This window comes from Lygodium microphyllum, chromosome 12 (assembly GCF_053477565.2).
Source record: "Lygodium microphyllum isolate KBCC chromosome 12, Lygodium_microphyllum_v1.1.10, whole genome shotgun sequence".
NCBI classification, from domain to species: domain Eukaryota; kingdom Viridiplantae; phylum Streptophyta; class Polypodiopsida; order Schizaeales; family Lygodiaceae; genus Lygodium; species Lygodium microphyllum.
This window is the reverse complement of record NC_141146.1, coordinates 4,823,942-4,849,987: the sequence shown is the minus strand read 5'-3', so window position 1 is coordinate 4,849,987 and position 26,046 is coordinate 4,823,942. Positions and strand designations below refer to the sequence as shown.

The following is a 26,046-nucleotide window of genomic DNA, read 5'->3' as shown; positions in this document are numbered from 1 at the left end:
TTCATGGTGATAAGGAATTGAAACAGCTGACACCCGTGGTTTGCGAGATAAAGCATCTGCAACTACATTCTTCTTGCCTTCCACATGCACTATCTGAAAATAAAACATAGATAGGAAATTTGCCCAACACATGTGTTTCTCTGACAATTTAGCCTGTGTGAGAAAGTATCTAAGTGTTTGATGATCCGTTTGCACTACAAAATCAGCACCAAGCAAATAGTGCTTCCATCTAGAGAGTGCATGGATCACAGCCAATAATTCTTTCTCAAATTTGGTAAGTCCTTTCAGCGACACAAAGTACTCTACTCTCGTATGCCAGAACTCGGCCATTTTGCATTAATACAGCCCCAATGTTGTTTCCACATACATCACACTGCACTACAAATGGCTTAGACAAATCTAGCAAAATAAGTACTGGATCTGTAGTCATTTTCCCCTTCAAACATCTAAATGTTGATTTCTCTTTGTCAGTCCATTGTCATTTGACATCCTTCTTTTCAAGCGTATGTAAAGGAGAAGCAATCTTTGCAAAGTGTCTTACAAATCTTCTGTAGTAAGAGCATAGGCCAAGAAAACTACGGACATCATGAACAATTTTCAAGTCTGGCCAAGAGACAATTGCTTCTATCTTTGCAGGATCCATCTTCACACCATCTTTAGAAACTATGTGCCCAAGGAAGTGAATCTCTTCCAAAAAGAATTCACTCTTCTTACCATTAATGAGCAATTTGTTATGCTTAAGCTCATTAAAGGCTGCAACTAGGTGTTTTCTATGCTCCTCTTCATTCTTTGAAAAGATAATCATATCATCAAAGAATGTGCCAACGAAACTTCAATAAGGGCGGAAATTTCTATACATCATCCTGTTAAACGTAGCAAGAGCATTGGTCAATCCAAAATGGCATGACTAAAAATTCATAGAGACCAAATGTTGTTTTGAAAGCAGTCTTATGGATATCCTCTGGCCTGATTCTGATCTTATGGTATCCACTTTTTAAATCTATCCTGCTAAGCATTCCTGCTCCCTGTAATCGATCAAGAATGTCATCTATCCTCGGAATCGGAAACCTATTCTTGATCATGTTCTTATTCAAGGCTTTGTAGTCAATACACATTCGTCAAGAGTCGTCCTTTTTCTGAACTAGCAACACAGGTGAACAAAACGGAAAACTACTAGGCTGAATTAGCCCTTTCTCTAAAAGCTCATTAACCTGTGTCATAATCTCTTTCTGTTGCGCTGCACTGACCCTGTATGGTGGCCTATTGGGCGGACTAGTCCCTGGAATAAGATCTATGGTATGATCTTCAGGCATCTCAGGGGGTAACTCTCCTGGTAACGAATCTGAGAAACAGTCACTGAGTTTATCCAAGAAAGCCCTTCTACTTTCACCTAGTACAGACACATTACTATCAACTTCATTAACTTGCTTTGCAAAAACCAAGTACGCAGAAATATGATTTTTCATTACAGAAGTAATTGCAAAAGCAGAAACAACTAGGATAGACTCTCCTTTAAGCTTCACATCTAACACATGAGTCTTGCTCCTATGTACAAGAGTAATCGTTCTATTGTAAGTATCCAAGATAGCATGCTTCCTGTGGCACCATGGGATACCCAACAAAACATCACAGCCCTCTAGAGGCATAATATAGAACTCCTCTGTGTCCACATAGCTCTGAATATGCATACGAAGTTTGCCAAGAATGGGGGTAGCCTGTCCAACTGGTCCCATTTCCTCGGGACGTATACCCAATTTAGCTGCCAATGCTGGTTAGATAAAGTTTGCACGAGCTCCAGGATCAAAGAAAATAAGCACTGTGGAATCTCTGATCTTTCCCCAAGCTCTGCACAATTCTGTAGCATCATCATCTGATTGATCTCCCACCATATCACACATTAAGCCAATGCTAGGCTTCTTTTTACTTGGCGCATCTTTATCTTCCGCATCTTTGGAAAATTGCTATGGGCACTTAGAAGCAATATGGCCTTTCTATTCACAAATAAAGCATTTTCCAGCCATCATTAAAGCCTTTCTTTCTTCAAATTTTTTGCCAAAAAGTGGCCTCTTTTGTCCTTTGCCCTGTTCAAAAGAAGTCTGAGGTTGCTGCTGAAATCTTTTCTTCCAAAAAAACTTCTTTGTAAAACTGGTCCTTTCTGGAAATTGCTTCTTCTTCTTGCCAGGATCCTGCTTAAACTGAGAATCCTTCTTTTCAATGCCTTTAAAGCTCTCAGCTTTTCCTTTCAACAATGCACTTGCCACACCACCATTTTCAATTAACTGTACCGTATTTGTAACCCTAGTCTTGGTACAATAATCCCTGATGGCTTCGGGCAAACCACAACAGTACTTTTCAATTTGTTCTGATAGGGACACTGTCCTGTAAAAACTCACGGGCAAAAGTGGTTCCCAAAATTTCTTATTGTACTCTTCTAAATCCGTACAATTTGCCGCGTCCAATTTATGCCATGCAGTCATGACATCTACTTCAAACGTGTTAGTTAACCATGAGGCTGCAAACAACTGTTTGAAATGAACCCAAGTGGCAAGTGCATATCCTTGCATCAACAATATGTTCCACCACTACAAAGCATTACCTTTCAAAAAAGTTGCAGCCTTCCGCACCTTAGAAGTCTCAGTGAAATTCCTTCATGTGTAAGCTACATCAAACTGCTGTATAAATGTCAAAGCTTTCAGCTTATCTTGCATACCACTGAAGGTTTCAAACTTTATTGCCTGACCACCCTCTTTATAGTCTTTAGGCTTTGCACTTTTTGGTGTCAAGTTGTCATAGACAGGTGGCTATAAAAAGGGGAGTCCCTTAGGTGCATTATCAGCATTCATTTCACCTGTCTTAGCTGCCATATGCCCACTAGGCTGAGAAAAACCAACGGCTGCATTTGTACTCCAGGCATCAAATAAGGACTTTTCAGAGTCTAATAACCGGGCTATAGACCAATATTAGCATAAAGTGGGTTCACTGCCTCAATAGGCATTATTCCTAGTGGCCCTCTAGGCAAGTATCCCCGATAACCCATGGGTAATCCAACCATTTCTTGAAAAACTGACCCACCACCAAAGTAACCAGGATAAGTAGCAAACTGAGGAGGAATAGTCTGTTGTGCCACTTGTGCATAATTGCCTTGACCATTCACTCCCTGATCCTGTGCTTGTGCTTCTTGTTGCACCGGACATGTCTCCATGTTTGGTGTCTTTTCCACATACTCACGCACATTAGAGGTTTGCCTTTTTTAGCGCTCCATGGTATGATGTGATGACTTAGTCTGAGAATCCTCATTATGTGACTTCAAACATTTTTGCATCTGAGGATTCTTTACCAGCTGTTGGAAAGAGCCAACCATACGGAGGAGTTGTGCCATAAACAAGTCCTCTTGTTCTTGCTCCTCATCATGTGGTTCAATCTCGGTTCTAGAAGGTGTTGATACCTGTGCACCAATACTCTCTCTTTGGTGTCTATGAGTAGAAGAAGAACTCTCTTCTTCATAGGGGAGTTTTCCTTTGCCTTTATCCATGTCTACAATCTCTCTAGTCCTGTAATCTCTGTAAAACCTGTGTGTATGGCCTTTTCACCCAAAACTGTCCGAGCTTAAATTCTTACAGAAAAGAATTCAAATCCTGGGGATGGAACCATGTAACCGGTCTATGACTCACATAAAGCGGTAGTTCCTTCAATTAACACCTGGACTTTACATACACACACATAAACAGAGACCTCTCTCTCTCGCTCAACACCAGATTTGGCCCCGAAGACCGGCGCCCCTCTCGGTATTTCTTTATCAATTAAAAGATAGAAAATTACAAAAATGGTAATGTTCCAAAATACATAATCTATGAACAGTTGGTTTTCATCTCTTCTAAGTAAATCCCAGCTGCATAGGAACAGTACAGCATGTCCAGATCAACATCCCTTACTGTCCAGTATGTGCAGAATTCACTGTTCTTATTGTCCAGCATGTGCAGAATTCATTGTTCTCACTGTCCAGCACACTATTCTTACTGTTCAGCATATGCAGAGTTCACTGTTCTTCTTCAGCATGAGCAAAGTTCACTGTTCTTACGATTCAACATGTGCAAAGTTCACTGTTCTCATTCAGCATGAGCAGAGTTTACTGTTCTTACGATTCAGCATGTGCAGAGTTCAATGTTCTCATTCAGCATGAACAGAGTTCACTGTTCTTATTTAGCATGAGCAGAGTTCACTGTTCTTACGATTCAGCATGTGCAGAGTTCACTTCGATGGAATCAATCCAGCATGCAAAGCATTTCTTCTGAGAATAGAGAGAGAGGTAAATCAGAGGGAGCAAGCTCTACCTCCGTGCTTGAGTCAGAGACGTAGAAGTACTCTCCATGGCTGGTTTTCTTGCAGCAATCTGCCCTCAGCCCCTCAAAACTTCCTTCTCCCATCTGCCCCTTATGCCTATTACGTTTTTTTTTAATGCTCTCTCTCTCTCTTTTGGGAATTTGTGCCACATGGCATACATATAACAATTTTCCCGTTTAAACCTTCCTGTCTAAAATTCTCCATGATCGGTGCAAAATTTGACCTCGGCACAAACCAGAGAATTAATCCTCGTGTAAAAACGAAGACAATGACGCGAACAGATTCTGGGGCCCAAAAATAGTAACTCCCTAAATTTTAGGGATGGTGACCCTTACATTCCTCAAGTTGTTCTGTGCAACTTTTATCATTGCGACTACATCAAAAGTGTGATGTGGCTCAGTTACAGTGACTTTTATTCTGTGAGCATTTTCACATGTGCATCTTCTATCTTGGCTAGGCTCATTGTCTTGCACCATCTCCAAAGGCTAAGCACACAGTCCCAAACCACTGGCATTCTATTCTTCAGTGCCCATTCAATATGGAACTGGTCCTAAGGCTCAAACAAACCATTAGTCCAATTTGTCCCAATGGCTGCCTCTTCTGGCCATGCAAAGATCCCGCTTATTCCAAGAGAACTTTGGGGGTAAAAAGCAACAGCAACAAAAGAAAAAAATAATAAAGTATTTATATAAGTAAATAAGAAAAGCAACTGTAAAAAGTATCACCACCTGGTGACAGCTACAGGCTGGAAACTGGGTGCCAACAACAGCAGAGGGTGTGTGGGCTTGTGTAACCTGCAAACAAGAAGGATGGCTGAATGGGGGCAACCTATCTATTTATAGATGTGGAAGGGCGTCCCAAAAATTAGGGTTTCCACTAAACTCTCTCGAACTGCTCCCTGTTTTAGGGTTTTACTCTAAAAGAGCATTTTTTGTGTGTTTTGGGGCTGTTTAAGAGGCTAATCAGCAAGTAATGCATATTTTAGCTAAATACCAACTAGTGTGAACATACCTAGAACAGACTAAAAAAAAAATGCTTGCTCTAAATAGAGTTGCTTCTCCATCAAAACACATGATAGACCGAGTGTCAAAGCTCATAATGTCCTCATCTAACTCAAATTGAGGTTCACAAGCAAGAGATGACTATGCAAGACACATATGATGGCTAACACCCTCTCTCAGATCTTAGACATGGCTGAAGGCCAAAGAAGACGGAATGGATCCAAGGGTGGTTGAAGAAAAGACAATACTAATGAAATCTGTCAATGTAATACGTCTATGAAGAAGCTCCTCACAATACTAGGAATCCACCTCTAAGATACAAGGGCCTAAGGAATCCACAACTGCATCATTGATATTGTCCCCCTCTAAAAGAAATGGGGGATACGAGGGAACTGCTAGAGGAGATGGTGGGGGATAGGATGAAACCTATGAGATAGGTGGTGCACAATCAAGAACAAGTGCAGCAATGGAATTCTACCTCAAAGGACCCTATATAATGAAAGGGAAATGGAGCCTGTATAGCCCCCTCTCCTACCAACCTATCGCTAAAATGGCTCCTAAATATGAATCTTCAATAAAGACCGCCTGCTCAATGAAGACAATCCGAACAACAAGTCTAGTAAGGCCATGAGCTGAGAGGAGTGGGAAGCCCAAGTTCAAAACATGTAGGACTTTCAAAACGAAGCTTGATGGTGTGAGAGTACACAATGAAAGAAATCACAAACACGGAGTGTAAGGGAAAGAGAGAGACCGCAAGTAGAGAAGAGAAAGTGAAGTGATAATCTGCATTGAATCTGAAATGAATGTTGATTACAAAAGGAGAGAGAGAATGGACTGATCAGTCCATGTGCACAGCCCACAATGTCAATGAGGACACTGGATTGAGCTGAAGACTCTAGTAGCATCAGAGACAAAGAGAGATGTTGATATTGGAGTGTGCACCAGCAACAGAAGCGAATGGCCTACCGCCCATGCCTTGGCGCTGACTATAAATAGTAGAGGAGGCAGAAAACTAGTCGACTACTACTTGGGACCAACATACAAACTGGTCCAACTGCAATTAATGCAGTCTGATTGCATTAAATGCAGTCGCAAATGCTGATATGGCAAGTCTGAAATAATCACAGCAGTCTAGGGCTGGGCAGCATCTAGCAGGGCAGCACATGTTATGAAATGTGTCATGAACGCATGAAATTTTGATTGCTCTACTTAACATTTGGATTAAATTTTTAATCAAATGTTTAAGTATGTATTGCACATGTGAAGTGCAATTGAGATTATTTCATATTTACGAGCCAAGGACCCAAGGAAATCAGAGGATGTCAAAGGCAAAGTCTTAAGTAATGTTGCACACATATTATGTAGTATCTGGTAACAGAAATTGACCTAAGACATTTTATTAGTCATAAGTATCAGATGGTCACACTAGGGATTTGGCATTTAATGGCACTTAATGCCAGTCCAGGGGCTAAAGAAGACTTAGGAACACTTGGGAGATGAATTGGCCCAGCCAATGTTGGCTGGTCATACTAACTTTTTGGGTACTAAAATAATCTTTTAGTTAATTTTTTGAATTTTAAAACTATAATTTAATTTAACAATGCTGAAATTTGAGTTGAGAAAATTGCCACTTGGCAAAACTTGCCCATGCAAGTGGGAAAGACGTTTTTGAGACTGAGAGAGAAAGAGAAAGGATCCTTCCAGCCTTGTGCAAGCTAAAAGAGACAAAGAGAAGACTACCATAGCTACAACAACAATTGAAAGGCCATTTCCAACCAGCAAAAGACCCTCCAAGAGTTTGTGATTTTAGAAGTTTGAATTTTCTCTCTATTCAGCATTCTCTCTCGTTCTCCAACCATTTCCTAGCCTTGCTCCGAAGATTTCAGCATTCTAATCCTTGGAGGCTGAAAATTTGTCTTTCTCTACTATAAACCCTAATTTACAGTAAAATTTAGGGTTTAACAGCAACCTTGGAAAGTGTAGAGGAGATTGAAGCCTCAAGACTTGAATTTTCAAGGTTAGAATTAATTCTTTATAGCAAAAAATAGGGTTTAACAGCAACCTCGAGAAGTGTGGAGAAGATTGAAGCCTCAAGACTTGAATTTTCAAGGTTGAGAATTAATTCTCAGCAAGATTCAAGTGAGGAACCAGCCAACATTTGATTCTGGGGCAATTTTCATTTCCCAAGGAGTCGGTGAAGGCCAATTGTCCAAGCAAATCAAGGGTGTCCAATGTCCAAGATTGATTGGTAAATGTTTGAGTTTCAGCATTTCATTAATTATTGCTTGTTGCAATTAAGTTATAATCACATTATTACCACCCCTCCACAAAAGGAATTATAGTTTTAAAATGTCTAATAGACACTAGAAATGCACACTAAAATGTGCCCAGATGGAAGAAATGAAAAGAAATGTATATAAAACTAGATGAAACACAATTAGAACTTCTATGTCCCCGTCAAATTCCAACTAGGACTACAACCAAAAGATGACAAACTGACAAACAAAATAACACAAGACAACACTCCCCTCAAATCTTGGGAGTGTCTGAAGACCCAACAATCTCATGTGATGATGCATAGAAGCCACTTCATGAAGAAATCTGTCGCATTGTCTGCCATGGGACAATAGGCCACCACTGACTCGGAATCCATGATCCGCTCCCATGCATAATGATATTGAACCTCTATGTGCTTTGTGCGAGCATGAAACATGGGGTTCTTTGCCAGAGCTAGGGCACTGTAGTTACCCATGCACAACTGAGTGAGTCCTATCTAGGGAAAGTCAATCTCCATCAACATCCAACAAAGCCAAATTGACTCCATAGCTGTAGAACAAAGGGCACGGTACTCTATCTCCATAGAAGAGCTGAGGAGAGAGAAAGGAGTGATGAGAAGAGAGAAATATTAGAAGGTTAGGAAAGAAGAGAGAGAAGCCATACATCTTACTGCTCCACGAGATAGCTCCCAATCCAAGGGAGAAAGCCTAACCTGTAGTGGATTACCTCCAATCCACATCACTTGCCTAATCAAAGTCACTCCATCCAAAAAGAGTAGCCCCCTCTCCATATTCCCTAGGATCGAGTCCCCTGTAAATAGCATAAAACATGCAAAGCGGCTCTCCAGTGAGCCTATGTAGTGTTAGCAATCATGCGTGTCTTATGTGGTCATCTCCTACTTGTGAGCCTCAATCTGAGTCAAAAGAGAACATTAAATCTAACATTGTATTCATCTGTCATTTCATGTATTTTAGGCACTTCAGATGGAGGGCATATTAGTGCATTTCTTTTTAGGCACGGATGACCTATTTAGGGTTTGGCCACTTTTGGCCTGAGTTTGCCTATATATAGGTTGCTTACCCTCCCACTCTCATTATCCATCATTGATCCTTCGTAATCAACCAGCCCTCCTCATTTTCTCATCCCCCTACTACTGTATGCCGCCCACACTAATGTATAGAGCTACATGTTGGAGCTGATTGTTGTAGCCTTGTACCTTCAGCCATTACAGTCACATTGTTCCTTCTCTCTTTGTCTCCTCTCCATGTTCACTTTCCTCTTTCCATTGCACACTCTCATATAGTATCAGAGCCACACATGGGAGCCAAAGATCTTAAAGAGGAACACGCTGTCCACAACAAAACCAGCCAGACGCCATCCACACGTGTTGCAGCCCCTGTATTTGCCATCAAACAAGGCAGGGTGACCTACTTCCAGTACACTTCAGTCTGTGTTTGCCACGGACTTGCTGCATTCTGCTCCTGGGTTGTCTCTAGTTTGCTGAGCGGCCATTATACAGGCTGGGTGGCATCATTTTTGCTGGAACCGGCCTCCGTTTCATGCAAGAAGCCCTCTTTAGGCTGCGTTTACCATGGACAGATCTGCATTTTGGATCTCAGCAAGCCTTCTTTCAACTAGGCAGAAGCTATTCGGGTTGGATGGCACCTTTCCAAGCTGGGCAGCCATCTGCAAGTGTTTACATCTTCATTCTCTGCATTTACAGCAGGTCCTTGCAGTTCCAAAAACTCCCGGTCCTCTACCAGCCCCTGGTTGTTTGTGTTTACAAGCTGAAGACCTATTTTACTTTGCATTTATTGTTCCCTCTATGAAAGTATACAACGAAAAGAGGAAAGTGAACATGGAGAGAAGGACACAAAGAGAGAACGCAGGATAGAGAAGGAACAATGTGACTGGATGGCTGAAGGTACAAGGCTACAACAGTTAACCCCGACACGCAGCTCTACGGATCAGTGTGGGCACCAGACGATAGCAAGGGGATGAGAGAATGAGGAGGGCTAGCTGATCACGAGGGATCAATGGTGGATAATGGATAATGAAAGTGGGAGGCCAGGCTGCCTATATATAGGTGAAAAAGAAGGAAAACACTAAATGTGGTCAAAACCCTTAAAAATAGCCAAAAGTGCACAAAAAGAAATGCACTAATGTGCCCTCCATCTAAAGTGTCTAAAACACATAAAATGACAAATAAATACAATGTCAAAGCTCCTAATGTCATCGTCTGACTCAGACTAAGGCTCATAAGTAGGAGATGACCACATAAGACACACATGACTGCTAACACCCTCTTACTGATAGCAGACTAGACAGCTTGTGTGAGTCTAGGCTATGCTTGATATTATTAGGTAATTTAGGCATTTTATAGTGGCCATTTTAGTAATTTTTTAGGCATTTATTGCTAGCCGACCAGCTACCATATTTGGCATGTTTTGGGTCTATTTATTCAGTGGCTTCTCCTCCTTTCATTCAATCATCATCATTCTTCAAGTAGTCTTCCTGTTGGAGAGAGGAGTCAGTGCCAATGTCCATGCAACCTGTGACTCACTATTGTACGCATCATTCTCGTGTTTGGTATATGGATTTTGTTTCCTGAGCACATCTCTGAGTTCTTTTCCTTTGCAGTGTTCTTTTGTTCTTTTGTTTTCTTTTGTCTTGTGTTCAATAGTTTATTTCAACACTTATCTATGCTTCCATTGCTGCACCACTTCGAACATGGTATCAGATTGTTGGATCTTGGTTCCTGCTGCGATTTTTTTGCTAATTACAAGTCTTTCTTCCCCCTGCTGATCAGGCCTGCGTTTTTCAAACCAACAACCTACATTTACACAGGTACATGACCATCTTCGACACATGCACTCTACCCTTCCAGAGGCACATCTAGTGGGCACAGTACTCTACAAGCTCCCCCTGTAGTTTGATGGAGTGGCAAATGCTTTGTGGGTACAAACATCCTCTACATATGTGAGCTTTACACATATGTCCTCGATGTTGCTTGAGCATGAGACATCTTTGTGTTTACACGGCAGGCTCTCATCTCATTATGGTGGATCCAGTGAGGCCTAGTGTTAATCACTGTGGTAAGAAGGGCCACTTGAGGAAGGATTACAAGGAGTTAGTAGCCTCATGGCAAAAGAAGAAGAAGCGGAATGGGGCCTCCTCCAACACATCATCCTCTTTCTCAAACTCCAACTCCAATCCTTCGGCCAAGGAGAAGTCCGCAGCACGGAAGGGATCCACTTCTTCAAATCGTAGAAAGGGCTTGATTGGCCCTTCCTCATGTGCTTTCTAGTCCAAGTGATACGGTCATCCCTCACAACTCTCTGATGCCAAAGAGGGACGTTCCTGATGCATTGGCCAAGGTCTAGTAGATTCAAAGTATCGACATCCAAGTTCATGATGAGCTATTTTCTTTGACAGAGAAAGCGGACTTGGCTCCTAGTCTTGAGCTCACATGAGGGACACTTTGGTAGTCTTGGCCAAAGACAGGGAATCCATGGTCACATATGTTCAAAGGCATTTTTGACAGGATAGTCTTGTATCCTACTGTGAGACATTGTTGACAAACACGGAGATATGTTATGACTCTTCTCTATTTTTAGAAGTTAGTACGATCGACATTGACCTCAAATTCTCTTCGAAGCACCTTGGGGGTGGCTTGCTTGATCACCCACTACTTGGGTATCCATGGTTCTACTCTCGTGGTTCTTTGCTATATATGCTTATCATTGTATCATTGTATTGTATCATATCACCCATGATCTAAGAGAGGATGTTAGCAATCTAGACAGCTCATGTGTGAGTTTGAGCTATGCTTGATATTACTTGGTAATTTAGGCATTTTATAGTGGTCATTTTAGTGATTTTTTAGGCATTTATTGATGGCTGATCAGCTGCCATATTTGGCATATTTTGTTGGGTTTCCACTCATGCCTATGCTCACAGAGGAGTGTCAGTGATTAGTAGGACACTGGGGCACTTTTTATTCTCAGTACGAGAGGCTTTTTCCCCCAAACTTATTGTCTTATTTCGTATGTGCTTATGTCACACACTTACAGGCACTTATCGTGTTCGGGTGTAGATACCCCCTACAACCCTAAGGTTTAAGGGTTGTACCTTGTACTTTCAGATTACACTCTTTCAGTCTATTGCATTGGGTATCGTGCTTCACTCTCACACTGTCTACTGCACTCTGAGCTGAGCTTTGATCCTCTCTTCATCTCACATTTGGTATCAAAGCTGAGGCTTTGCACAGATCAGCTCTGCTCAGCATCTAGGAGTTCCCGCGTCTGGTGGAAGAACGTCAATCGTACCTACTTCCTGCAGCAGCCGCCACTACCCAACAGAAGGTCGTCCTCCATCACCAACGCCACCGCCAGTTGCGCCAGAGTACTGCACCTCCTGTAGGTTGCCTGCGCCTAGCCCTGCTCCTAGGTGTACCGCCTTCAGCTCTTCCAACTCCGTCTGCGCCCTCTTTCAGTCGCGCCGCCCACACCCTGTGCCACATCCACCTACAATGCCGCCTGTATCCGCTAGCTCGCCTAGAAGCGCCGCTTGCACCTATGCCTGCGCCTGTTACCTGCCCCCACCAGGTATCCCTATATCCTGTGGCCAAGGTAATTTTTTTCTTCAAATTACTTTGTTATTCCAGATTCATCTCTGGAAAAAGGGGCTTCTGCTTGAACAGGCACAGAACCTTGAGTACGTGTCTAGGACACGGTTGATGCAAATTTCTGGGCAAAGTTATCAGAAATTTTGGGGCTTTTGAGTTTTTTAAAGACATTGGCACATGTATTACAGTCTCAATCAATGATAGACTGTTTTGGACAATTTTGGAGCAAGAAATTTTGGGGTTTTTGCTCATATAGTGTTGTTGAATACTGAATGTACCTTGGACTGTGTGCATTACAGACAGTTTTGACAGAGTGTTGTTGGGGGTAAAGGTACCTCTACCTAGCCACCCGTGTATTACTATACACTGACAGTACCCGCCACTGCACAATGCAGGTGGCGGGTGCCCATCACCGTCACTTTATTATTTATTCTTTTAGTGACAGTTTGAATAAAGGAAGGCCCGGTCACACATTGTGACTGTTGGAGTTCCCATTTGGTCTCTCTCTCTTTCTTGCTCTTGCTCTCCCATAGCTCTTCCAAGCTAGCTTCAATCCTTCTCACCTTTCAACTGGTATCAGAGCCAGGTTGCTCGAGCATTCCAACTTGGTTCATGACTCCTTTAGCTTCCTATCGATTACCTACACTCATTGGGTCTACTTCCCGACAGCCATAGCCGACTCTCCTGAGCTCCCGTCACTCCCCAGCTTCCCGAGCACCTATTCGACCCATTTGGGCATCTTCAGGGCATTCCTTTAGAGGTATTGGAGCTCTCTTTTGTTATTTTACTTCAGTCCACAGGTTTTCTGAAGCATGGCAGCCATGTTCTCTTGCTTCTTGTGATGCCTACTCTCTACCGGTGACTTTGCCCTTCAAGAGGGAGCTCCTGGGGGTCCTTGACTACTCCCCCAACCTTGCCTTGACCTTGCCCAACCCTTCCACAAGCCCCAGATCAGTTTGGGCCAACTTGTAGACTTGCAAAAAATTCGTTTTTTCTCTTCAGTCCTCCTTTGGCACTCATTGGCAGCTTGAAAACACCTCATTTGGGCACTATACACGTGGTTTATGCTTGGCATTTGATCCCGAGCCTTGGCATTGAGCATTGATGTGATTTACTTCAAGTTTGGGACTGTTATACACAGTTTACAGACAGCCCGCAGCAGTGCTACATTAGCATGTTATGTTTGGACCACTTTGGCATTGACATTGGTTGCCCGGTTGGTCCCGAATGCTAAGAGAATGTATGCCTATGATATGAGATGCTTTTGAGGCTGAATTTGCTCAGTCATTGACTGTTTTGCACACTCCACAGGCAGCCCAAAACAGGGCAGTCCCCCTATCATTACATTTTATGCTCATGCTACATAGTCATTTGATGCCCGATTATGCCCGGTTGGTGCCTATACATATGGGAAAGTATACCTATGGTTTGTCTATGGTTTTGAGCTTAGATTGAGCCACTGTTTTTTCAGTTTTGGACGTTTATTTGCTGCTGGAATATTCAGGGCTGAAGCTCTTTTGCTTATGTTTGGATATGCCTATTGCATTCGGGCTATATCTTGGATGTATACATTGATGTAGTGACTCTCGGGGATCGATATAGAGCTTGGATTCGCTCTCGAATCATTGGTTGAGCTTGAGCTCACTTCGCATAGCATTTGGATCTTCATCTCTGATATACTTATGGCATATACTTTGCTTATATTTGATTGGTCTTGACATGCTTGGCCTATGCACTACTACATCCCAGTTACATTGTTTGGAGTTGGATGCTACTGAGCCTTGCTTTGGCTTGACATTTGATTACCCGGAGCTTACTTTGGTTATTTTTCGACTTGCCAGAATTACAATTTGGATGTACTTGATGTCTATGGATGCTATGTACGGATGCTACACGGCCTATATGCTCATGAGGTCTGATTGATGCTTGATCTTGGATCTTCTAGCATTGGTGCTATCATATGCCCTAGTTCGGATACTTGAGACTAGGATCTTCACTTGGATGTTGCATGATTGATATGTCGTGGTCCTCACAGATGTACTTGGGCTGATTTGGGCTTTGCACTCCTTGAGCATACACCTCTTTGTATCAGGTCTTGCCAGTGTTGTGTACACTTTGCCCTATTACACAAGGGGTGTGTCGGCTTACTGACGGATTCATTTGACATGCTTGGGTGTTTGCCCAATGTCCATATGACTATCACATGCTGATTTATGCCCGCTTGATGCTGATTATGCTTTGACAGTCAGTGGTTGACTTAGTGCATTCATTTTGCCTACAATTTGCTCTCATTATACTTGGCTGTAATTTATTACAACAAGCAGTTATGCATGGACTGACGTGGAATTTTCATGTTGAATCATCAAGATTTTATGTACTTTTGATGGTACTTGGTGGGCAGCATCATTAGCTATCAGTTCGTGATTATTTTGCCTTGGTTTTTGGCAGCATTTTGGCTGTTTACAACAGAAAACAGCAAGCAGTTTTGAACTGTCTGCACCATTTTGGCCTGCAGTATGGCATCTTCTTCCATTGACAGTGATATCTTCAACATCATTAAGCTTGATGGTAAGAATTATGCCTATTGGAAGAGCCAAGTTTGGCAAGTATTGGTGCAAAAATCGCAGATAAAGCCACTAAGGATGCATGGTGAGCAGCTTGAAACTATGACTGATGACGAATGGGATGAGCTTGATGAGTTATGCAAATTCACCCTCATCTTGTCTCTCACTGAACAGGTGCATTACAATGTGGTTGAGAAAGCACAAAGTGCTTGGCAGCTTTGGGATAAAATTAAGAACCTCTATGACAAGAAAAGTCCAGCAAGTCAAATGTATTGGCTGAAGCAACTTATGGACCTGCGCATGAAGGAGAATATAACAATGTCTGCTCATTTAAGCCAATTCCATGCTATTCTCAAGAACTTAACTTCGCATGGCATTACTTTCAATGATGAGGTTACTCCATTGTTTTTGCTTGGAACTCTGAGTGAGTCATGGGATGTATTTCGCACTGCCTTATGTGCTCCTGCTACTATTTTGAACTTGCCTAATGTAGAGAGTGCTCTTTTGCAGAAAGAGATCAACAGTAAGAACCTGGATGCCTCTCGTGTGTCGCATGCTTTGACTGTTAGAGGCAGAGATAGTAATGGAAAAAATAACCGTGGGTATGAACGTGGCAAAGACTCACAGAAGTCTAGGTTTAAGTCGCGTGGTAAGTCGCTCAATAAGTCTCATGGGAGAAATGCTAATGTGACATTTCATCATTGCAGCAAGAATGGTCATATAAGCCCACAATGTCGTAAGTTGCCCAATGAGAAGCGCAAAGAGAAGGGAAAAGACAAAGTACAAGAAAAGTCCTCTCATTGCAGCATTATGCCTACGAAATCCAGTGTGAAAATCGAGGAGATAAATGTCATGCAAATTGATGACTCCAATGGGGAGTACATACTTGCAGCTAGTTCTTGTGATGCTACGCCGTTGACCGAGGTTCACTCTGTATACACAATGCTGGCTTTTGGATTCTGGTGCTTTATTTCATATTACACCATGTCGTAAGTGGTTCCATTCCTACCGCCCTGTCTCTGGTTCAGTTCGCTTGGGTCATGACAGGTCACTTGTTATTGTTGGCATTGAGGATGTACGACTGCAATTCTCTACTGATAGTACTTTTCTGTTACAAGATGTACGTCATGTACCTACGCTTACACGCAGTTTTATGTCTGCAGGGCAGCTTGATGATGCTAGATTTCATGTTTTATCTGGGGATTCTGCCTGAAAGATCACCCATGGCAAACTTGTGCTTGCTAGAAGCGCCAAGGCTGGCAACCCCTATCCTCTTGTAGTTGATGGGTCCTCTATTGACCATGTTTTGTCAGTCAGTTCCATACCACATGTATCTCTTTGGCATGCCCGTTTGGGCCGTATGTCCTTGAAGGGAATGAAAAAGCTTTCTAGTTTGCAGTACTTACCATCCCTTGACTATGCATGTTTTGATTCATGTGAGCATTGTCTTTATGGCAAACAAACTAGGAATACGCATAAGAAGTTTGGTAGAATACGCATGAGTGAGCCCCTAGCATTGGTACGTTCGGATATTTATGGGCCCATGCCTTCTCAATCTATGGGTGGTGCAAAGTATTTTGTGACGTCCATTGATGATTTTTCGCGTAAAGTCTAGACTTACACCATTAAGCTTAAGTCCGATATCTTGGCTGTGTTTCAGAGATGGCTTACATTGGTTGAGAACCAAACTGGGCATAGGCTGAAATGCCTTTAGACTAATAATGGAGGAGAATATGTCACGTGCCTTTGAGCACCTACGTGATAAAAGGGGTATTAAGCGTCAGTTGACCGTCCCCTATAACCCACCCCAGAATGGTTTGGCTAAGTGGTATTAAGCGTCAGTTGACCGTCCCCTATAACCCACCCCAGAATGCAGTAGAGCCTGCAGTGAGACTGTCTACTAGAGCTAGACATCCACCTAATCAATTTGAGCCCTCTATGCATTATGTCTTGGTTACAGATACAGAAGAGCCTCTCACCTATGATGAGGCTATGCGCAAGGGTGACAGTCACAGTCTGAGATGGACTCCCTACATAAGAATATGACTTGGAATTTTGTTACATTGCCTAACGACAAGAAGGCTTTGCCATACAAATGGATGTACAAGCTGAAAAGTACCCCTGGAAACCCCAAGCCCGCTTATAAGGCAAGACTTGTTGCTAAGGGCTTTAAACAGGAGCATGGAGTTGACTTTGATGAAGTCTTTTCATGTCAAAACTGCATTCTTGCATGGGGATTTGCATGATGAGATATACATGGAGTAGCCTAAGGGCTTTGCAGAACCTGCCAGGGAGCACCTAGTGTGTAAATTGAAGAAAAGTCTGTATGGCTTAAAACAGGCACCTAGGGAGTGGTATCATAAGTTTAATACCTTTATGTAGTCACAGGGCTACAGCAGGAGCGTTATGGATTCGTGTCTTTACATGAAAAAAACCCATGATGGCTCATTGCTTATTTTTGTACTTTATGTAGATGATATGTTGATAGCAGGGAAAGCTCGTGATGAGTTGGATGCTCTTAAATCTCAACTAAAGAAAAGCTTTGAGATGAAGGATTTGGGACAGGCCTCTCATATTCTTGGTATGCGCATTAAGCGCGACAAGCATCAGGGACTACTCTACCTCTTACAGAGAGAGTACATTCATAAAGTCCTTGAGAGTTTCCGCATGCAAGATGTCAAACCTATTGGTTGTCCATTACCTTCTTATGTGAAGGTTTCACATGTTAATTGTCCACAGACAGATGAGCAGAGCGCCAAGATGGCCAAGATCCCTTATGTATTAGTCGTGGATAGTTTGATGTATACCAGATATTGCCTTTGTAGTTGGTGTTGTGGCACGCTATATGGCTACAACTGACAAGAAACATTGGGATGCCATAAAGGGTATCATGAGATACTTGAAGGGTGCAACAGATGTGTATATTTGCTATGGCAGCCAGGATACGGGAGTTGTGGTGTATACAGACTCCGATTATACAGAACATGCAAATAGTAGAAAATCCACTTCTCGCTATGTATTCACCTATGCTGGAGGTGTTGTCTCTTGGATGTCCAGGGTTCAAAAGTATACGACTCTCTCTACCACTGAGGCTGAGTATGTTCTAGCCACTGAGGCTTGCAAGGAGGCCATATGGTTAGGCCGTTTGGTTCATGACCTTGGGATTAATTCTATACCTACGTTGCATTCGGATTCTATGAGTGCTATTCAGCTAGCCAAGAATCCGGTCTTCCATGCAAAAACGAAACACATTGAGGTGAGGTATCACTTCATACGTGGGGTCGTGGAGGACAAGTCTGTTGACCTTGTCAAGATCTTCACTGACGAAAATCCTGCAGATCTGCTCACAAAAAGCCTCGCTACTGAGCGCTTTGCCTTCCTCAAGAGATTGATGGGCGTTGGATGAGATGACGTTTTTCATCATCATGTTATACATATGTACATTGTACTGTCTTTTTTTTTTCTTTTCACTCTTTACTGGGACAGATTTGCCTTTAAGTGGGAGGTTGTTGGAGGTAAAGGAGCCTCTACCTAGCCGCCCGTGTATTACTAAATTGACAGTACCCACCACTACACACTACAGGTGGTGGGTGCCTGTCACAATTACTTTATTATTTATTCTTTTAGTGACAGTTTGAATAAAGGAATGCCCAATCACACATTGTAACTGTCGGAGTTTCCATTTGGTCTCTCTCTTTTTCTTGCTCTTGCTCTCCCGTCATAGCTTTTCCAAGTAAGCTTCGATCCTTCTCACCTTTCAAGTGTACCTCAGTTATACTAATTGTAGCAAGCTATTTGTTGTAATTTCTGAAAATTTTGAGATTTCCAGGTTGGTCCAGCTTGGACATTGCTCTTTTATTTCTTTTGACATTGATTATCATGGCAAATCAGGGAGGTAATGTCTTTACCTATGTATCCAAGGAGGACAAATTGGATGATAACAATTACTCACTATGGTCTTTCATGATGAAAAATGTACTTGTTGCGGAAAATCTTTGGGACTATGTCACTGGCAAAGAAGTCGAATATATGCTCGGAAAATGAAATCCATATACCAAAACATGAGACAGTACAAAAGCAATGTGAGTCACCGGCTGTGGAGGCACTAAAACTTGCTCCTTCTTTCCAAAAACTGTCAAGTGATGAATGAATGTGGAGAAGAGAGGCTGACAATAAATAGGCCAAATAAATGCCTAAAATATGACTGGTCGATTAGCATTAAATGTTGGCCGACTGGCTGTAAATAATGCCTAAACCACAATAAACAATGGCAAATAAAATGCCTAAATAATCTTTGAGCCCAGCCTACTGTACCGCAGGTGCAGACTCAACCATGAACTAACTAATCTCTGAGCCCAGCCTACTGTACCACAGGTGCAAACTCAACCATGAACTGACTAATCTGCTAACACCCTCTCTCAGATCATGGGTGATCTAATACAAGACAATATACAATGATAATGCCGTAACATAGTACATACAACAATGTCCATCAGAGTAGAACCATGGATACCCAAGTAGTGGGTGCGCAAACCACCACCAAGGTGCCTCAGAGAGAACCTGATGTTGATGTCGATAGTACCAGCTCCTGAAGATAGAGAAGATCATAGCAGCTCTCAATGTCTGTCAACAATGCCTCTGATGTAGCATACGTGACCAACCTGTCACCAATGCAACAATGCATAAATGACCATGGATTTCCCTTCTTTGGCTAGACCACCAGCGGCCAAAGTATCCCCTCATGTGAGCTCCTGATAAAAGCCACCCGCTCTCTGTCAAATAACCAGCCCATCATGAACTTGGATATCAATCCTAGCTTCAGGATTTGTACCTGTCAGACTTCCGTTGATGCGTCAGGGATGTCCCTCTCTGGATCCTGTGCATCTATATAGAAATATAGATGAGGCACAGTTGCCCCATCTCACCACCCTCTCACACTCCCTCTCTGGCACTAGAGAGTCGTGAGGAATGAGCTCATCACCACCACTAGAAAGCAACTGAGAAAGGGACCACGAAGCCCTTCCCACGATCGGAAGAAGAAGATCCCTTCCGCACCTTGAACTTCGCCTTCGCCGAAGGAGCTGAGTCGGAATCTGAAGCAAATGATGACTCGTCAGAGGAGTCCACATCCCACTTCGTCTTCTACTCCCTTTTCTTCCTGGAAGCCGCTAACTCTTTGCAGTCCTTCCTTAAATGACCTTTCTTGCCACAGCAATAACACTGGGCCTTCGACTTATTTGTCTTCAAACCCCTCTCTGAACCTACAAGAGCCTCACCTGAACCTCCATAATGTGACAGAAGCCTCCCCTGTAGTCGCAAAGTAGCCTCATGCTCAAGTAGCATCGAGGACATATGAAGAAAACTGACAGGAGTGATAGATGTCTGCGCCCGTAGGGAACATAGTCAAACTAAGAGTACAGACTGCAAAAAGCAAGAGTTCACATACAGTATAACCCAAAATCTGATCAAAATAAGACAAAAGCTGCTGTAAAAAGTCAAGAAATATGTCAAAAACTGATAAAAACAGCAAAAACGGCCTGAGAATACAATCGCCCAGCCAGGAGGAGAGGCAGAGACACCAAAACGCGGGCTGAAATGGATGCGCAGACTGTACGGATGCTGACATCAACAAAAAACGCAGGCAAAATCGGTTGCCTGATTGGAGCAACAACTGCCTGATCAACAAGAGGGAAAACAGTCCTGAAATCAGCCGGAAAACACAGCAGAAACACAAATCCTAAGATCTGATACCATGTCAGAAGTGGTACAGCAATGGAAGCATAAACATGTGCTAAAATAAACTGCTGAATACAAGACAAAAGAAAAGAAAGAAAGAACACAATACAGATAAGAACTCAGATATATGCTCGGAAAATGAAATCCATATATCAAAACATGAGACAGTACACAAGCAATGTGAGTCACCAGCTGTGGAGGCACTAGCACCTGCTCCTCCCCAAAAACTGTCAAGTAACGAATGAATGTGGAGGAGAGAGGCTGACAATAAATAGGCCAAATAAATGCATAAAATATGACTGGCTAACTTTGGAGCAAATGTTTGCTCGTAAGAATGAGACTCGCATCTCTTTCTTAAAGAGAGAGCTAGAGACATTGAAAATGGATTAGGGTGATTCTATGCAGGATCACTTGAACAAAATTCAAGACTTGCGTGAGCAACTTATGAATGTTGATTAGTATTATTCAGATACACAGCTGATATCTACTACATTGAACTCATTACCTCCTTCGTTCTTGGCTTTCCACACTGCCCTAAACCTCACAATGAGGATAGCCCCACAACCTTTTTCCTTTCTTCAGTTAGTCAATTTGCTTCTAGAGGAGGAGCAAACAAGAAGAAATAGTGGTGTGGATGTCAAGGCCTCTGAGAGGCTTTTATGGCTAGACAGAATGGCAAAGGCAGCCAAGTAAAGAATGCTCCGCAGAGCTCTGGGACTTCAGGCACCTCACAGGGAAGTAAAAAACAAGGGGACACGCAAGCCAAAAAGGGCAAATGACATTATTGCAATAAGCCAAGCCACTATATCAGTGAGTGTAGAAAGCGCATCGCCAAGGAGAAGGAGTCATGAATGTCTGTTTCTGATGCTCCTTCCACTGCTACTGAGTTCACGTCCTTTGTTGCAGATAGGGACTATTGCTTTTACACATGCAGTTATGACACTTTTTGGGCTGATCGAGCATTTAGCTCTACTGAGAATGCAGGCACTTGGTTTTTTGACAAAAGTGCTTCTAGACACATCACATTTTGCAAAGATTTATTTGCTTCTATTGGTGCATCTCCAGTTGGCAAGTCTGTACAGTGTGCCAACAATGCATCATACCCTATTAGAGGTATTGGGGAGATTGTGCTCACAGCCATTGATGACTCTATTTTCTGCTTACATGATGCTTTGTTTATGTTTGGTATAAAGAAGAATCTACTCTCTATTTCTTCTTTTGGCACGTTGTGGATTGCAGGTCACATTTAATGATGATAGATGCATGGTGAGAGATAAAGAATACATGACTTTGATCTTGACTAGCACTTTATGTCATGGGTTATATGAGTTGGATGCTCTTTTAGTTTATCAATCAGTGTACTTGGCATCCACTCTTACTCCTGCTATGATACAGGCAGAGTTATGGCATGCTCGCATGGGGCATGTAAACTTTGGTAGCTTGATGCTCTTGCAGCGTACACAGATGCCAGATGGATTACCTCTTCTAGAGAGACCTCGTGAGCACTTGTACGAAGGATGTATTTTGGGAAAATGTATCGGTTTTTGTTTCCCCGTGATGTTGCTTTCAAAGCCACAACCAAGTTACAGTTAGTGCATTCAGATGTATGTGGGCCTATGCAAACAAAGTCATTGGGAGGATGTTACTATTTTGGAACTTTTATTGATGACTTTACTCGATTCTACTGGATTTATTCTTTGGTAAAAAGTCAAAAATATATGATGCATTCTTGGCTTTTGTTGCACTTGTTGAAAACCGATCTAGCTGTAAAATAAAGACTCTCTGTTCTGATCGAGGGAGTGAATATATGTCCTCTATGCTGAATTCTTTTTTGAAGCAGAAGGGCATTGTTCATCAGTTCACTATTGATTATACTCCACAGCACAATGGGATTGCAAAGAGGAAGAATCGGTCACTAATGGAGATGGCCAGATATATACTGAAAGCAAAGAGTTTGCCACAGTTTTTGGATGGAAGCCGTTATGTATGCCTGCCATGTTTTGAACAGATGCCCCACCAAAGCATTAAAGAAAAGTACATCTTTTGAGGCTTGGAAGAGCCGGAAACCTTTTGTTGGACACTTTCGTACCTTTGGGTGTCTTGCATATGCACACATTCCCCAAGTACTCCAGAAAAAGTTGGATAACAAGGTTTTCAAATGCATTTTTGTGGGATATAGTAGTGAGAGCAAAGCCTACAGACTCTTGATCATGTCTCTAAAAAGGTGTTTGTCAGTAGGGATGTACTCTTTGATGAAAAATCAGAATTATCCCTTGTTTGTTTAGACATATATCAGGCTACCCGTGATGTATTTGAAGGGCTGCTGCCCATTACATTTGGTGATTCAACTGGAGTTTAACAAGTGAACTTAATGTTTAGCCAACTGGTCCATTGGAAAATGCAGAAAATCAGCCATTAGCTGATCTGAATATTCTGTAAAGTGCTGAAACTGAAATTCAGCAAGAGCTTATGCACAATCAGGAGGCAAGACAAATGCCTAGATGGTATTTACAGACTATGAAAGATAGTCATCTGGATGCACCCATGGCTGGTCGTACTAGAAGGCAAGCTCATATACATGATACTGCACATACCATGGAGTTTGTTATGGCAACAAGCACAATTGATGATAAGGAGCCTGAATGTTTTGAGGATGCATAACAAAGTGTGCATTGGATGGCTTAAATGCACCCACTATCTGGATCCAACATCCCCTGGTTGAGCAAACATATTGAACCCACTCTAGAGTGCTTTTGCATTCAACTGATATGAAGCAAGAGGTCTTATTTTGCCCCTTTTTTGCCACAATGGAAGCACCAATCTTGTTTCTTTCTCTTTCAATGTCCATATAGTAAATCTTCTTAGCTAATGTTATATATTACGTCCCCCACCCCCCCAAAAAAAAACAAACAAACAAACAAAGGCACCATGACACACTAGTTTCATAGTCACAAGTGAAAGTCATTTTTGGACTTGAGAATTGTGGGAATGGTAGCTTCTTTCTGCCCCACGTCCCATTCCATGTGACTGCTGCATAGTCACAAGTGACAACAATTCCTCCCTGATCCACATCCCTTACCGTTTTGCATCCCATGTGACCATGACCTGTTACTTGCACTGTTTCTCAGCCGATTCCCCCTTAAACCGGAAGATATAACATTGAGCTTTGTGTAGTCATTGAGATAACTAAGGCCTTGTATCAAGTCTGCGTTTTCAATACGATAAGTGGCAGTGGAAGCGATGAATTTTGTCATTGTGAAAGTGCGTCCACATACCAAGTTGATTAACTCAAGGACACTTTCCTCATAACTCGCATGGACCAAAATTGACAGACGACTCCATTTTCCATCCCAAGCAAACGAGATTAGTTGCAGATTTCCGCAGGTACCATGTAAGGGTTTGGTACGATCTGATCCACAAGAAGTGCGACGGGGACTGTGGAGGCAGCCACTGCCAGGCAGAGCCATGCTTGCAACGTGATCCTGTTTCTGATCCGCGACTTGTGTGCCTGAGAGGCCATGGCCGGATCCTCGCATTCGACTGCTTACTGCCTCTGATCAGGTGTCTCTCATCATCATCAAGAATTTGGTTATGGCGACGGTCTTTTATACTGACCTATCGTCGCATTGCAACTCTTGCTAGTCACACCACGGCCACTCGGAGTCCCAGTCTACGTGAAAAACCAGGTTTAATGTAAAATGAATTGTAATTGTAAATTTTGATAAAAGACCTGCGGAATTTAAAGAATAAGGTTTAAAACTTTGAAGTAAAAAAAATTTGTTATATATACACACACTCATATATGCATATAATGTAAATCTTTTAGGGGAAGGTCTTTGTATCTGCTATTAAAAATATTTTTTGTAAACACCAACTCAGATTGAGTAATTTTATGTAAGGTTGTTTTAAATTTTAGTTTATGTAATGGTATATTGATCCCTACGTAGTCAATAGTTATTAATTGGTAGATTGCGGTAGGCATTGTGACTAGTTGTGTTGCATTGTATTTGAATAAAACTAAGCAATAGCAAACGAACTGAAGCAAGTCCTTGCCAAAAAAAAAAGTAATACCACAATGCCATGAATGAGGAACCACATGTTTGCATAGTTGTTGATAAAACATGGAATATATTAAGATATATTGGGGTTGTGATTGCAAACCGGTGAGGAAGATGATTAGTAAGCACTAAAGCAAACAAACTTGTGCTAAAGGTGTCAGGGGCATAACCCGGTTGCCATCCCTTTCACCATATCTTACAATATACCTTGCATAAGAAGTCAAAGAGATTAATGCTTTCTACCATCGCAAACCATTGACCCTTATTCTCAATATAAAGCCAAGCATGGTCAAGGACATTTCCAAGTGTTGTGCAATGGAGAAGGAGAATAGCCAGTGATGTATGCTTAAACGCAAAAGTATATATAGCATGTTTTAGTACAAAGATATTAGTTATGCGAATTTGATAACATAGCAATGATCAAAGCCATGGTAGACTAGAAGCACCCCTTCTGGGATTATACCAACTTTAAAAACAACCAAGCCGCCCATTGTTGCCATTTCAATTGAGCTAATACAATATGTCCAATTGATCAAGACTAATATATAGCATGTTTTAGTATAAAGATATTAGTTATGTGAATTTGATAACATAGCAATGATCAAAGCCATGGTAGGCTTGAAGCACCCCTTCTGGGATTATACCAACTTTAAAAACAACCAAGCCGCCCGTTGTTGCCATTTCAATTGAGCTAATACCATATGTCCAATTGATCAAGACTAATATATAGCATGTTTTAGTATAAAGATATTAGTTATGCGATTTTGATAACATAGCAATGATCAAAGCCATGGTAGGCTAGAAGCACCCCTTCTGGGATTATACCAACTTTAAAAACAACCAAGTCGCCCATTGTGGCCATTTCAATTGAGCTAATACCATATGCCCAATTGATAAAGACTAATATATAGCATGTTTTAGTATAAATATATTAGTTATGCGAATTTGATAACATAGCAATGATCAAAGCCATGGTAGGCTAGAAGCACCCCTTCTGGGATTATACCTACTTTAAAAACAACCAAGCCGCCCATTGTTGCCATTTCAATTGAGCTAATACCATATGCCCAATTGATCAAGACTAATATATTTGATGAATGTAGTGTAGATCAATAGGGAAACAACATAGAGAGGACCATCGGGCATGTAAGCACATAGCAAGGTGAGTAGAAGGTAGTCGTGAGAAAGACAAGTAGTTGTAGCACTATGCTTTATAACCTTACAAGCAAAGGAAAGATAGCACTTATGCATCAACAAGCACCAATTTTAACCCACCATGCAAATTTAGAGGGAGAACTCTTTTGAAAGTCCACGATTAGAGGGAGAAATATTTTCCCTATTCATAATAGCTATAGCAACCGCTGAAGCTGCCATTGGATTATCTATTGCTCTAGTAATTTATCGAAATAGAGGATTAATACGTATTGAGTTTATTGAAATGG

At 42.0% G+C, this 26,046-nt stretch overlaps 1 protein-coding gene across 3 annotated transcripts in view; it reads right to left on the bottom strand.

The window, feature by feature from the left end:
• The window catches only part of ALG10 (DIE2/ALG10 family), a 90,704-nt gene extending 66,489 nt beyond the window's left edge, over positions 1-24,215 (bottom strand). The window contains exon 1 of one of the 3 annotated variants that reach the window (XM_087689098.1): positions 23,822-24,215. In XM_087689098.1, coding sequence (XP_087545224.1) covers positions 23,822-24,082 — 261 coding nt within the window. In that variant the 5' untranslated portion in view covers positions 24,083-24,215. The remainder of the gene's footprint in view (positions 1-23,821) is intronic. The other 2 variants (XM_087689096.1, XM_087689097.1) reach the window with 2 other exon arrangements.
• Between the last annotated feature and the right edge of the window lie 1,831 nt (positions 24,216-26,046).